This window comes from Grus americana, chromosome Z (assembly GCF_028858705.1).
Source record: "Grus americana isolate bGruAme1 chromosome Z, bGruAme1.mat, whole genome shotgun sequence".
Taxonomy (NCBI): domain Eukaryota; kingdom Metazoa; phylum Chordata; class Aves; order Gruiformes; family Gruidae; genus Grus; species Grus americana.
In genome coordinates this window covers 383,931-399,014 of record NC_072891.1, presented here as the reverse complement: position 1 = coordinate 399,014, position 15,084 = coordinate 383,931, and the positions used below count along the sequence as shown (strand labels likewise).

Sequence of the window (15,084 nt, the reverse complement as noted above, 5' to 3'; positions counted from 1 at the left end):
GCTTTACTTTGTCACGTAATAAAGACCTTTAGGTTTCTAGCAAGGCAGGTATTTTGAGAGAGTGAAGCAATCTCCAGCATTATAGTCTCCTGACAATTAATAGATGAATGTGTATTTTAATGTAATTAATCTGATAACTAAACCAAATGCATATTGAACCAAAGGTCAAGACGTGGATACTGAAAAGCACCTTGCACTTGCCAAGTCTCTGATGCAGTTATTAATACATGGGCTTCATTAGAGAGCAAAAATACTGTCCTGCAGAGTTCAGCAGCTTGCTTCTGTCTGCTGCGAATGACAGAAATTCCTGTATCTCTCTAGCTCTTTGTGTTTACATCAATAACTTGAGAAAAAAGCCTTTCCGGAGTACTCTGATTTTCTTGTTTGCTTCACTGACAGCCAGGATACCTCTTCTTAATCCATTATCCAAGCAAGTGATCTCTTAAGAGAAGAGGAGTCCCAAACTAGAAAGTAGTAACTAAGCTTAATAAACACGTAGATTCATGTAGAGTGCACAGTCTAAAAACTGTATCTCCCTGGGCATCCTCCCCTTCTAAAATACATGTGCAGATGCAGACAGACTCAGTGTTAAAAATCCTCTCTGGCTATTTTTCTTCAAGAAGCTTTGCTGTTTGTGCTACAGTGCATTTATTTTTTTTTTCCCTCTGTACGTCCCAGAAAAAAATGTCCAGTTGGTTTAAGCCTTGAATATTTTCCTCACAGGAGGTACACAAGACAACATCAGCAACACGCAATGACATAATTATTGTGTTGAATAGTGACATAACTTGTTTAATGACAATTAAACCACTGTTATTTGGCACAATTATCATTATCCTTATGTTTTTGTTAGAACAATGTCTTTCTTGTGGAACTTTTAGTAAAAAAAATCTTTTCATACTAAAGTTGGGGCTCCAGTTTGGGGTGTATCTTGTGTCTTCAGGACACCTAACCCTGAATGCAACATTTGTAACTATAACAAAATGGTTAAACTTCAGTTTTTAAACCCACAATCGTTTCTTGCAACTCATTCAAGACACCCTGTGGTAAAGAACAGAACAGAACGTGAGAGATCTTGACTGCATGGTTGCTTCAATTCTTACTTATACATCCATACTAATAAAAGGGAAAACCATTCACTTTTTTAAGGAAAAATCATTAAAACACAAAGTTCTTTTTTGTCATTATGTGTAATCTACAAATTAAAAAGTTTGAGGGTGTATAAGCTTGGCTGTTTTCTGAACAAGATACCTGAGTCTGTGCAAAAGTGAATCAAAAGATCTATTGTGAGAAAAAATGATTTGACTCACAGGTACATGAAGAAGAGCTTTTATTAAATTAAATCAGAACCCATATTTTTCCTGTACGTTTGTTGCATTTAAGAATGTTGCAAGTTAACAAGTTCCTTTTTTTTTAAGACAACAGAATTATGAATATTTTTTCTTAGCTATTATAAAATAACAACACAGTACTTTCTTGCTTGAACAGCCTTCAGTGGCCTATGTACATACTACACCAGGCTTACCTTCAGGCTGGGAAGAAAGAAAGGATGCAAAGGGCCGCACTTACTATGTCAATCATAACAATCGAACCACAACATGGACACGGCCCATTATGCAGGTATGAAGATCTGTTATAATGCTTAGAGAGCAAACTCTTAGCACGTATTGCGTATAATTTGAAGCATCTCCCCGGAACTCTGAAATTTAAAAAAATAATCCTAAGCATTGTCATGACAACTCAGGATAATCATAAAAAATTGCAATGTTGGGGGGTTTTTGTTACTTTTTAACAATATTAAGGTACAGATTAAGTTGATTACTACAATGGAAGGAATTTACAGAGAGGTACATATGAACTAATAAAAGGAGGCAAATGCATTCTTAGGATTGAATTTGAAAGTTGTGTTGATCTATTGACAGTACCATACATTGTTTGCCATTCTAATGGAATTAAATTAAATACTTGGATCTTTAAGAAAGTATAGTTAATATTTCCTCCTAATGATAACAATAATAAACAGTTACATCGGTTTTTAAGTGTCCTTACTCTGGATGAGTTGTGGTTCTGACAGTTTGCTGACTTGGTTTTCCTTCTGAAATAGCTTGCAGAAGATGGCATGGTTGGGTCAACAGCAAACAGCAGCAACCATTTAAGTGAACCCCAGATAAGACGGCCTCGTAGCCTCAGTTCACCCACAGTAACTTTATCTGCTCCACTAGAGGTGAGAAACGCTGTTACCAAGAAAGGTCACTTATGTCTGACTTCCGATTCCTTGTTGTCCTTATAACTTTTTATTTCCTTTTTAGCAATCATAGAATCATAGAATGGTTTGGGTTGGAAGGGACCTTAAAGATCATCTAGTTCCAACCCCCTGCTGCGGGCAGGGACACCCTCCACTAGACCACGTTGCCCAAAGCCTCATCCAACCTGGTCTTAAACACTTCCAGGGATGGGGCATCCACAGCTTCTCTGGGCAACCTGCTGCTTTTTCCTGTTACTGATTTTGCCCTAAGATGTTGCTGTTTTCTTTAGCAGTTTTCCATCTGGATCTTCATATAGTGCAATAGCATTACTTAACTTTTATGGTCATTGAATGATGTATTTTATCCATGATTATTTGGTTTGGTCAGCTAAAATGTAATCTGTGGGCATGTCTGAAACATACATTGTTGTGACTCCCTTCAAGTGCTATGAGTTATGAAGTCAGACTTTTTTTCAGTTGAAACATTTATTGGATGCTGCAACTTTGAAAATACATGCAATTGAGTTTGGAAAATCTTTTAATTAAGATACTGATTGGGTTTTATAGTCCTTGTCTTTCAAAAGGGTATTTAATTTCTTTTAAGTATCTTTAGAAGTAATTCAGAGTACTGTTGAATGATGTTCACTGCAACATGTCTGAAGAATAACTTAAGTGGCTTCTTACGCAATCAAAGACAACGTGTGTTTTACTTATGAAAGTGGGATTAAACCTCTTGAATCAGTTAAATGTGGCAGTGTTGAGGAGAGTAAGTTCTTAAAGATTTCTTCTTCAAACTGAAAGTATGGCACCTTCTTTGTCCTCTCTCACTGTCTCTTTCCTACTCGGGTCTCCTTTACCCCTGCAAAAGTTTGCCAACAATCCAGTAAAAATCGTAACATTTAGTTCATTTTATGCATCATTCTTCTTTGTTCCTTATACTGAAAAGTACTCAAACTATTGGGCAAGTTGTTAAACAGAGGTAGGATTATTGGACAGATTGTAGTGAGGTGATTAGAGTTCATATTTAAAATAAATTATCTCTACTTAGATGTAATTCAGATAAACTCTTTCACAATGAACTACTTAAAGCTACCCTTGCCATTGTTAATTTTGAAAACCACATTTGCTGTAATTTAAATAAATAAAATTAAAATATTCTGAATATCTTAAACTAAAACATTAAGGGCGCTCCTCTTGCTGTTGACAGTTTAAGCAGTTCAGAGTAAGCGTCTGAAACTCTAGCTAGCCTTTAAGGGCAATCCATATTCCATAGCTACAAAATCGGTATTCTCTTCAGAATATTCAACTAATCAGTTTGTTCAATGCTCAGAAACCACAAAGGTGCTGAAGAGCACAAACTTGCCGCCTTATACCCATCTCTGAATTAATTTTTTTTTTAAAAGTAAGGCGTAGACTTACTAATAATAAAATCTTAAAAGGATACAACCACGAGAAAGAGTTCAACTTTTTAGAAGTTACTTCTTTTGTTTAAATAGTTATTTTATTGTAAAATGTTCAACTTCTGTGTGTACAAGACATACGGAAGCTTTCGTTTAATGCAAGATACTTTAAATGCTGCTTTTGAACACTGTAATCTAACTGCATTTTCCATCCAAATGCAGCTCAAAACAAGCCACAAATAAGACTAATTTTGTAAATATCCGTGGTGGTGCCTCATTTTCTAATATAATACTCAAAAAATAGTAATTAAAAGTAGGCTAAGTTAGAGTATTGCCAAAATAAGCATGCGTAGATTTACTGAATCTTAATATTTAGCAAACAAACTGTTATCACATATCAGGTAATGAGAGCGTGTTTTTGGAAAGTAACTGAAAAGCACAAATGCAAACAAGATTGAAACATGGTACTTAAGTCTTGTTTTCTGATTGCAATAGCCTGTGTTTTCAAAGGTGAGCAAATCTGGATCACATTTTTCAAGCTGTTTAGGCCTCTAAATGTGCAGTTCCCAGTGAAATTTTTTTAAAAAAACAAACCCACATCGTGTAACTTCTGATTTTAACCCATAGGCATTGATCAGTGAAGCAGTTTTGCTGCTGTGATCATTTATATTTAATAAAAAAAAGTCCAAAATCTAATTGCAAACCTCCATTTATTTTAGGAACTTGTTTTAAGTTGATAGTTAACTGTTTTGTCTGAAGTTATAGTTGAGAAATGCTTTGAAAAGTGGATAACAGCGCCTCACGTTTAGGATACTCTCTTGTTGTAAAGTGAGATGTATTGCACCATGAAGCACAAAGCAATGCGTTTAGTTTTTTCCTTCGTAAAAAGAAATACTGACTTGTACAGGGCAGCTGCAGTAAAATATATACTCAAATGTAAAATACTCTGGACATAATCATTGCAGAGGGCTGTGTCCTTCACAGCAAAAAGCTCAGTGTGTTGTAAGGAGCAGAATTTAGCTAAATAAGTTCTAGGAAATCAGTCCCAGCACTTTATTCTAGTATTAATTACATCTGGAATGAAAAACTATTTGCTGTGAAACCAAGTTTTATTAATTTTACAGTATTGAGGGACATTTGACAAATCTTAGTACTTTCATTTTCTTCAGGGTATCAAGGACTCGCCTGTGCGCAGAGCGGTGAAGGACACCCTTTCCAATCCACAGTCTCCACAGCCCTCACCTTACAACTCTCCTAAACCACAACACAAAGTTGCACAAAGCTTCCTTCCCCCTGGCTGGGAGATGCGGATAGCACCCAATGGCAGGCCCTTCTTCATTGACCACAACACTAAAACTACTACGTGGGTAAGAGAAATTCTAGATAATGAATTTTAAATCATTTGCAGTCTTTTAAATGTTCCTGTCTTTGTTTTCCTGCCTATATACCCCCCGGTTTTATTATGGCATTTGTCTTATCTTTAAGGAGGGATTTCATAAAATTGATGTAGACATCTCACTGATGTCACTCCATACAGTCACATACAGTAGCAGTAGACTTGAATTTCGTGACATGACTCGAGTGCTGCCATTGCTGCACTCAGAGAAAGGAAACTTATTTGTTCATCTCCTCTTAGATTTTGGTGCATTTGTACGTCCTGTAGCATGCAATCGTGTTTTGCATTTTGTATTTGACCTTTTTATACTTGACAAATCATTGCATACTAGTACTGTCCTTTAAATTCCCCAAATTTGGGGTTTAGAGGCATACAGCCCAATGGAGATTTGGATTGTTGTTTAGTTTGAGACTGTCCATAATTGTATTTCACTGTGACTAGCACTGCTTTTTTAGTAATATAATGTATGTTCATCATCTTCAGTTAACAGAATCCATTTTAGTATTTGTTTTATGTTATGAGGGTCCATTTTTCAATAATTCTGCAACTTTGGTGAACAAATTGCAGAAATAAAATTACGCTCGGAAAAACCATCAAAGAGGACCCAACATTTCACATCACCATTGAAATACAAGTTGCACTTTAATTCATTAGGCATCATTCATATTCCCGGTGACCACTAGTTACATGATGTATTTTTAACGGTGGTTCTTAATGGTGTTCCCAGGTGCATGTGAGTAAATTTATGTGTGGAAATCTCAAGCATTTTTTGTCTAGATTTGTCTTCTGTGACCGATTTTACTTGTCCCTTTTTGCCTCGTTTGGACATTGAAGTAATAATACCTGTGCATTAATAAAAACATAAGGAGCTCATTTTCATCCTTTTCAAGCCTTTTTGTGATAGAATGGCTTATTTCCTTATGTTTTTAAGAGCCAAAAACGTGCGTATGTATCTAAATGCCACTTATGGGAGCGTATGCATTCCTAAGAACAGGGCTGTATTTTTTGAAGCATGTCTCTGGAGAGAGACACTTAATGGAGTCAAAGTCTTACATTGCCCTAACTCACTCTTAATGTTTAAAAAATAATTTCAGTATACGAATCCTAATAAAGTATGTGACACATCCAAATACTAACTGTTCTATCACCTTTATATGTTTTGGTTTATCTGTTTTATTTAAAAAAAAATAAAATAATAATAGAGTAACTAATGTAGGAAGATTTCTTTTCCAGATAATTCTGTGTTTGACTTAGTATGTAGATCTAACTTGATCTGTTGGATTTACAGTTCTCTATTTCTTTTACAGGAGGATCCACGACTGAAATTTCCAGTGCATTTGAGATCAAAAGCATCTCTGAACCCTAATGATTTGGGCCCTCTTCCTGTAAGTGATAATGTGTATGCATTTCAATATATACCTGCTATCTTACGTGATCTGATCTATTATTGCAGTCATATATTGTATGTGGACACATACGTTGCTGTCATCACTTTTCTGAGATATTAAAGTCATGTTTATATATAGCACCAAAAAGCTTTATTGTGATCTGTGAATCAGTCAGGCTCTTTGAAGCCAGCCCATAGTAGTTCTGAAATGACTGCATGTTTCTTTGCTTATCTGAAGCTTTGAACTTTGAAGAAACTTACCTTGTTTTTTTCTCTGGCTGTGTGCTTTTAGATAATGACCTGTTGCTGGAGCAGATGATTCAAAATGAGCTCTATTAATGTACCAGCCTATATTGACATTCAGAAATCTAAATACATTTTGATTTTTCAATGAAACTTCCATATTCTGCAGGAAAAAAATCATTTTAACATCAGAAGTTTTGTCACACTTGTAACCAAAGTATAATAGTGATTGACAGTCATGTCAAATATTTGCTTTGTTTTTAAAAAACCTGCATCCTTAATGGCAGAGACTAGTCTATGAAAGCAAACACTTTTTCTAAGGTGCTGATTTTTATGATGTAGTGTTAATTCAGCTCATTGTGCCATACATACTAAGCATACTTTTGTGAAAATGCCATTGAAATAGTACTTGCGACGCTGGAAACCATAGTGACAACATGCCACTAATTGTCACCAGCATTCTCATTGCTCCAGCGTGTTATGGACAAGCTGTCTGCAAACAGCTGTGCCACCAGAAGAGGCTTCTGTCCCACCCTACAGGACATGGCAGGTTAAATTATTTTAGTTTTAAACAGTTTGAATAACCAGTCTTTAATCCTACTCATTTTCACTGAGTTGGGTTACAGTTTACTTAGATGAACCGCTCTGCCAGCAGACCGAGTGCTGCTTTTGGGTAAGAGTGGTGACAAATGCTGCCTTTGGTGAGGGGCGATAACCTCTTTTACCACCTTTTTTTTAGAGGAGGATCCCAAACCAGTCTGGGATTCTCAAAAAAGATTGAAATGAAATCACTTCTCATCTCTGTTTTAAAGCAGTCTGAAGCTCAGGTAGGGCATACAGGTGGAATGGGTGCTAGACTGGGCAGCATTGCGTATACTGACAGTGTGCCATGCATCCTCCTTTCTGTACTGTAGTCATTTGGAAGATGAGAAAAGGGAATGGGTAAAAGGGAGGAATTGAGGACTTGGTTAGACATTCTTGTCCTACCGTAATGGGATCCTGGCTTATGTTTTTACTGTAAATAACCCACATGTGTTTCAGAAGTAGAAGCAGAAACTCTCAAACCTAACCAATGATGGACAATCTGTTCTTTGTGATCATTTCCTCATAGTAGGAAATGGATTTAAACTCTGACGCAGGAATTTTCCACTTCCAAGCTTTAAAAACATATTTACTGTATTGGATACACTTACCTGTGTAAATAGCCAGTTCTTTGAATCTTCCCAGATTTTTGGCCTTGACATAATGCATCTGTGATCATTTTGTGTTTTCTACCTCCCAAGCATCTATCAGACAATTTAAATAGATGTGCATAATGTATTGCTTCATCCTTTGTGAGAGTGGTAGTGTTTCACTTATTTTCTCTTTTTTTTTTATTTCCCAATTCCAGCCCGGCTGGGAGGAAAGAATACATTTGGATGGAAGAACGTTTTATATAGACCATAGTAAGTAAGCACTCAGGTACTACAGCAAATAGACAAAGGGAGGTAATAAGTATTGAAGTGAAAGCTTTATAATTTTACTCTTCATTTAGGAAGCCAGGTGTTGATATGTGGAGACATTGATACCAGAGACTTAGTGCCCTCATACGGTACTGTATATTCACTGAAAGCTTGCTTTTAATTGGCTCATCAAGCTTTGTCCCTCTCTGACTTGTGAAGCATTAACATTTCTTCTTTGTGGTTTCTTTTGTTCTTGTTGATATTTTGGATTCGTCGTTGTTGTTGTTGATGATCCCATGGCTTATTTGCACTTAATAAATTAAAATATACACTAGGAATAGAAAATAAGATGAGAAAAGATCATACAGCCACAACTCCACGTATAGGCAGTGGAGAAATTATCACTGATAAGGTAGTCTTTCCTCTCCTTTAAGAAGGTCTTGTGGCAGTGCTGATTCTGATCTTATTTCCTATTTATAGCATGTTAAACTGCACCCAGCCCATTAATATTATTCAGTTCTGTTAGTGAAGTTCTAGTGTAAGTGATGTTTCATTGTAGACTTGTCTTACTACAGCATCTCAGAACTACTGTGTGAGTTTTTGTTGTTGTTTGAAAAGAAAGCAGCTCAGAAAGGTTGGGGGTTTCCTCCTCCTCCTCTTTCTTTTTTTAAGACTTCAGCTGGACTTTTTAGTGAGATATTATTTCTACTGATGCCATAATCTTCACAGAAATAGGTAACTCACAAAACCATTAGAAGAGGGTACATATGCCATGTAAAACTTAAGAATTAAAATGTTAAACTATTACACTTATTTGACAGTATTACATTTTTTCCTTCAGTATCAGTAACACTGACTCTGATGCTTATCTGTAGTTGTATATATCACATTATTAAATCATTAGTAAAAGACTCTCTCTAAAGGAATACGAATTTTGAAATTGTATAAATAGTTTTAAATAAAAATTAGAAATAATACAGTTGTCAAGCGCAAGATTAACTTCTTTCAAACATCAGTAGAGAATTATTATTCTTTGTACCTTCTGTAATTGTTTTTCCCAACAGATATCTGGAAACTTAAATACGGCAAATTTTTTTAAACTGCTGCCACTGAAGAGCCACAGAATAAAACTGTCTCATTGGAAATATCTCTATAATTGTTGAGCCTCCCAACATCCTTTAAAAAGTTTTAATTTTTCAGTCTGCTAAGACTACTGAAGCATATGTTAGTCTTGGAAATGGAATGGTAAAGTTGTACATTAATTAAAATTCCCCAAAGAATTTATAATTGTTATGAAACTAAATGTATTTGCATCTGAAATCTCTCTCTAGTCCCTCTTTTGATCTGAGGGGGTTTTAGCTTTTTATATAGCAGTTTTTACAAGAGTTTAGAGGGGGTTTTTTATAATGCTACTTGTTTCCAGCAAATATCCTCTTGGTCTCAGCCTGGTGCCACACCACTGCAATTACAAGCAGACTCTAGGAGCAGAGGTGGTGCTAGCGGTACTACAGCGCACACGCTGCAGCTCCATTGCGAGCATGTTGTGCTCAGTATTTAGGGAACGATTGCAAACAGCTTTCAGTGCTCAGGGACGTGGCTTGAGCATTTGCTTTCACAGGATTGATAAGGAAGTGCGATGACATTTGACCACAACGATAGGTTTGTGACTGAGCCTGCTGACTCCTGCTTGTTTCGTGGCTGACTTGAGAGCATACGTTGAAATCAGTCATGGGTGCGATCAGCCGCACTCACCCTAAATATGCAAGTCTCAGTGTCCATTACCATGTAAACTGGCCATCATTTCAGTGCTTCTCTGCTACAGTGATTAGTTAGGATGCAAAAAATGTAGTTGATTTAACTGTTAGAATACACTATAAAAATTGAAATTGTTAACAGATTCAGCTACAATTAATGTCCTGGTTCCCCAGGTACGTTTTGTAATTCTTCTGCATAATCATCCAATACTGTTGTCCTATTTTTGAAATGTTTTTCTCATCCCTGAGAGAAACTGTAAAAAAGTAATGCAACCAGCACAGAAAGTTCCTCTTGTGGAGCAACACAAACTGCTATTAAGCAGGCCATACAAACTAGTAAAGCAAAGTACTGTTAAAATAATTCAGGTATTACTTGTAACATAGTAGCCTGAATAAAGAATATTCTTAGATTTTAACTGTAATCAGTTCTAATTTCTGCAGCAGTCAATCTTTTAACAAAAAATACAGTCTGTAGTTCTCCGTGATTGGTCCTTAGCTAGCTAAGTCATTATTATTTACCCTCCATGAATAAAATAGCATTCTGTATCCATTGTAGCGTGCATATACTTGTGCATTTCCTAGGAGCCTTATAGAAAACTACGATTTACCTGTTGGAAGGTATCATGAAGGAAAACATCAAGGTTTTCCAATCATACGCAGAACAGTTATCAAAGTCTGTCTTGCATCCACCATTTTTCAATATATTCATTAGGGATTTAAACAACGAATTAAGCAGAATGTACTCATTAGTTGAGCAGAAAACCACAGTGTAGGAGAGGTGAGAGGTGCTCACTGGAACAGGATGGGGAATCAGAAGGAATCTGGCAAATTGCCACTGTAGTGTAAAGTAAGATGCTGTTTAATAAGAATTGCAAAATATTACTAAAAATGGGAATAATTAGCAGAATTTTGCTTGAAAAGGGCATGAAAAATATCATCAACTGGACGTGAGTTAACTCATCCTGTGATGTATCAACAGGAGTCTCTTATTTAGGACCTGAAGTAATTCTACTCTCATCAGCACTGGTAACGTTGGCTAGGATACTGCTGTATCTAGCATGGCATCCCAAACCTCAAGAAAACAGTGCACCACTGGGCAAGGGACCAGAGGAAGCAGAGGAGATGAGGGAATCCTCAAAGGCCCCAGAGCCCGATTTACGAGGAAAGACAGAGTATTGTGTTTGTGTGAAGACTCAGGAGAGATGGTAGCTTTTCAAAAATGTGCTGCAAAAGGAATGAATCTGTTATCCACATCCACTTTGGATAAGACAGAGAACCTTGAGCTATGATTCCAGGTAGAGGGGTTCACGTTAGACCCTTCTAATTATTGGGCATTTAAGCCCTGGAATAGCATTTATAATATGAAGTCCCTGTCACTGTAATACTCTGAAAAAAAATTTAGGCAACGATTTGTCAGTAGCATTGTATTCTCTTAAGTACGTAGGGCAATACGAAAGAATTGACAAACTTGGAGTCATTTCCAGTTCTATTATCTTTGATTTCATAGAAAATTACCACCATGATTTGTGGCTGTCAAGGTCAAGTAGGTATAAGAAATGAATTGATATAAACCCAGTAAACCTTATAGAAGGAAATGTGACTGACCAGGCTGAAGCACGATGAAAAGGGCCGGATCGGGCATCACGCCCTTATGGCAGCTCTGCTCTGTGGGTCTCCTGTGGTTTCTGGAGCTGTCAGTCTTAACAGCCTTTCTCCATAATTTCAATAAGCACTAAATAGACTTAATGTGTAAAGGGAAATAAAATAATGGCTTAATGTTAAGTTAATTGATAGATCAAATTTCTTGAAATGTGCTTGGGATCTTTTTTCATTTTCTTCAGTTAACATTTAATGAATGTCACCTTTCAAATCCCTGTCTGTTTTAAAACTAGCTTGGGATGCTCAAAACTTAGGGGTCTTTTCCAGCTGTAGAAACATGGAAAATACTTGTGGTTTAATTTAAGTGGGTTTGGTTCTTTGCTTTTACCTAGAGTAGCCATAAAAAGAATTTTCTTGAAACTTAGTGTGTTTATTCCCAAACTTAGCTATTACAAAACTTAAAATCTGGACTACCTTTTTAATATACAGTTCATAAATCAAAGCAGCGCATGTAACAAACCGATGTTTATTGTTACCCTTTCAGTGCAGGAAATGGACAACTTAAACCTTGCCGTTGCAGGTGGCATCTAGTTTGGTTTTTGGAGCATTGTCTTATTGTTGCAACATCATCATTTTGTTGTGATTCTGTTGTGTTCAGAATCTTGTGAGGAGCAGTTGTCTGGAGGCAGGGAGTTTCTTCGTGGTCCTGTATAACCTTACCATGTCACCCTCCTGGTGCTCTTAAAACCGTAGATGAAAGGAACTGGATTCTGTTGCGTTACTGGCAAAATCTCCTTTGGTCAAAACTGAATGATCTTTTATACCGTAACTGTATAATTTCGCCTCCCTTAATGGTCCTATAACCTTTTCATTAAATCAGTGTCTAGGACTTTTTTTTAAGAGATGTTATTCCCTCCAAATTTAAATACAGTCTGTCTTTTAAAAGCATTACATTTTGGCTATCTTCATGCAAAATTTCAAACAAGTAAACTTGTCTGTCATTTGACAAAGTTTTGGGGTTCCTTTACCTTTCAGGCGTGAAGTCTGTGTATTTCTAATGTGAGTTGAATCCAAGACCATGTTCAAATAGAACATGTTTACTGCTACAGACGTTGAAATAAAAGCAGTGTAAATCCACTGGATTCTGTTGTAATTTTGCATTTTTGAATGAGTGTTTTCAACTAAACAGTGTGATGGGGTTTTGATTTAGATGGGTGAATGCAGCCTTTTCTAACCCTGAAATACTAAGTTGTGGAAATGATAGGGAAAACAGGTGTAGGGAGAAAAAACCAACATAAATTCACAGTGTAGTAACAGAGAAGTGATGATACAATTTGTTTTGTTATTTACAGATAATAAAATTACCCAGTGGGAAGACCCCAGACTGCAGAACCCGGCGATTACTGGTCCAGTAAGTACTGCTGTGTTTATTTCCATGAAATGCTGTGGCTCGTGTACATTTGGTATAGGCAGGAGGCATTACCGAGCAGCAAGTCATGCCTGTGCTCCAGATAAGGTCAGGCTCTGCCTGAGGAACAAACCCAGAAGCAGGACCTCTGCCTTGCCTTTTCCTGACAGACATGGGAGGCTCAGGTGCCGGCTTCTGTGAGTCTGCAAGGGCAGGGGGAGCTGCCCTTGTGCCCCAAAACTGATGCCTTGTCCCCGGCATTCAAATGGTGGTACCACTCTGTGGACCCTATTTTGTTTTGTTCCGCGCCGGCTGGAGTGCACTGGGGGCTCTGCCAGCCTGCTGCCAGTGCTCCAGGGCGGTAGTGGGCTGATGGGGAGTCTCTGGCACATGTGGAACTACAGTGCTGTGCACTCACTTCCCAGGTCAGACGGGTGGTTTGAATTTGATGGGCTTTGGAGGCTTTCCTAGCAGTAGCCACCTAGCTAGGGAGTTTTTCCAGTGGTATGCTATGATTCCTGTCTTGTAGCCATGAGCGTGTGAAGTTGGTTTCTGCCTTGGAGTGTCTAGGAAACATTTTTCATCAGTCGATACGACAGTACATCACAGAATTTACCCATTACTGGGGTCATTACTGACAATAGAATTTTACTGAGCTGAGACACTGTGCTGTTCATTTTTGGATTTCTCAGTAAGAGAAAGCTGTTCCACTCAATGTGGGAGAGTTGTGACTATGTGGATTCAGAGTGTAAAAAAGACAAAAACTGGGTCTATCAGTTTTAAGAGACAGAAAACTTCCTGCAGGTAAACTAAGAGATTTCAAGAATATCAGCCTTAGAAAGAATAAATACATGCTTTTACTTTTAATATCAAATTTTCAAAACGTCAAATATATAGAGTGATTCTTTGACCTTTTAACGCTAGTTTGTGCCGTTTTATGGTATTCTGAATGATCAGACTTCCAACCCTAAGATGTTTCCAGGTGCCAAGAATGCCTTTTTATTTTGGGCAAATCCTCAGGATTTTTAAGGGTCTCAGAACACAGCAGATATCTACTGCATGGTGTAATTCCAACTGCTCTTGTTTATTAATAAGATTACTGCTCTTGTTTATTAATAAGATTACTGCTCTTGTTTATTAATAAGATTATAATAATGACTTGTTGGAAGATAATTGCTTTTGGAGTGATTTACCCATTTATCATGCACTTAGTGCTTGAGATACTATTATACAGTATGCTGTACAAATTCTTAACGTTTATTTTCCCAGAAATGTTAAGCATAAATGAGAAAGACTATCTGGGAAATTTTGTTTAAAGATAATAAGGGTCAATCACAATCCCATTAAGTAAATAACAGTTATTTGTTGTTGTTTTAAAGAGAAAGCAAGATCAAATCCATTTTACAGCCATATAAGCATTAAGGATTCATCTTAATGTTTTTAATAGTATTCTTGGTGCCATGACAGAAACAAAGAACTCCTTAAATTGTATTTCACATTGCATTTAAACAATGAAAACATGTTGAAAGATTATTTAATGGCTGTAGTAAAGTCATATTATCATCAGAGTAAAATGATTTAGTTCAATTTTTTTTTTCATTTTTCATGTCTCATTGTCCACAAGAGAAAACTCATTTAGAAATATTTCTACCTCCCACTCTCGCCTACATCCAGTCATGAATCTACTTCCAAGACCAGCCCGTACCTTCCCTCCCCAAAATTCCAGTCCTTGACCAGAAATGGAACTTGAACCAGAGCTTTGCAATTTGTGATTCAGCCTTCAGGGAACAGAGAATGTAACTTTTGCAGTCCTGTGGAATTCAAAATCAGTCCTTTGCTCCCAAAAAATCACACTTCATTTATTTAGCTAGTTTTACTAGGTCTACTCTTTCATCTTGGAGGAACAGTAGAGCAAAGGAAAGTAAGGATTTAGTTGGAAAATGTTATGATCGAGGCCAGGAAGCCTTTTTTTTTTTTTTTTTTCCCTTATTTTTTTAAATGCTCTTTCCAAACCCTGATTCAATTGATGTTGTATGTGATGTGAAAAACTAGAGAATTAAGGATTCTTAATTCTCAAGAAATTAATTGTCAAAAAACGCACAGAGAATTAAGGAATCTTACTTTAATACGTAGCAGTTATTTGGTAGAGCCAGACCTGTACCTGTCACAGTATCACTTCTCCAGCCTATTCCCATGCATACATTTAATTC

General features: G+C 36.8%; 1 protein-coding gene across 14 annotated transcripts in view; it reads left to right on the top strand.

The window, feature by feature from the left end:
• Nucleotides 1–15,084, top strand: part of NEDD4L (NEDD4 like E3 ubiquitin protein ligase) — a 181,326-nt gene that overhangs the window by 144,589 nt on the left and 21,653 nt on the right. For 9 of the 14 annotated variants that reach the window (XM_054811250.1, XM_054811258.1, XM_054811259.1 and 6 more), the window contains 7 exons: nucleotides 1,489–1,620; nucleotides 2,105–2,224; nucleotides 4,815–5,012; nucleotides 6,349–6,426; nucleotides 8,062–8,116; nucleotides 8,206–8,262; nucleotides 12,819–12,877. In XM_054811250.1, coding sequence (XP_054667225.1) covers nucleotides 1,489–1,620; nucleotides 2,105–2,224; nucleotides 4,815–5,012; nucleotides 6,349–6,426; nucleotides 8,062–8,116; nucleotides 8,206–8,262; nucleotides 12,819–12,877 — 699 coding nt within the window. The remainder of the gene's footprint in view (nucleotides 1–1,488; nucleotides 1,621–2,104; nucleotides 2,225–4,814; nucleotides 5,013–6,348; nucleotides 6,427–8,061; nucleotides 8,117–8,205; nucleotides 8,263–12,818; nucleotides 12,878–15,084) is intronic. The other 5 variants (XM_054811253.1, XM_054811251.1, XM_054811257.1 and 2 more) reach the window with 1 other exon arrangement.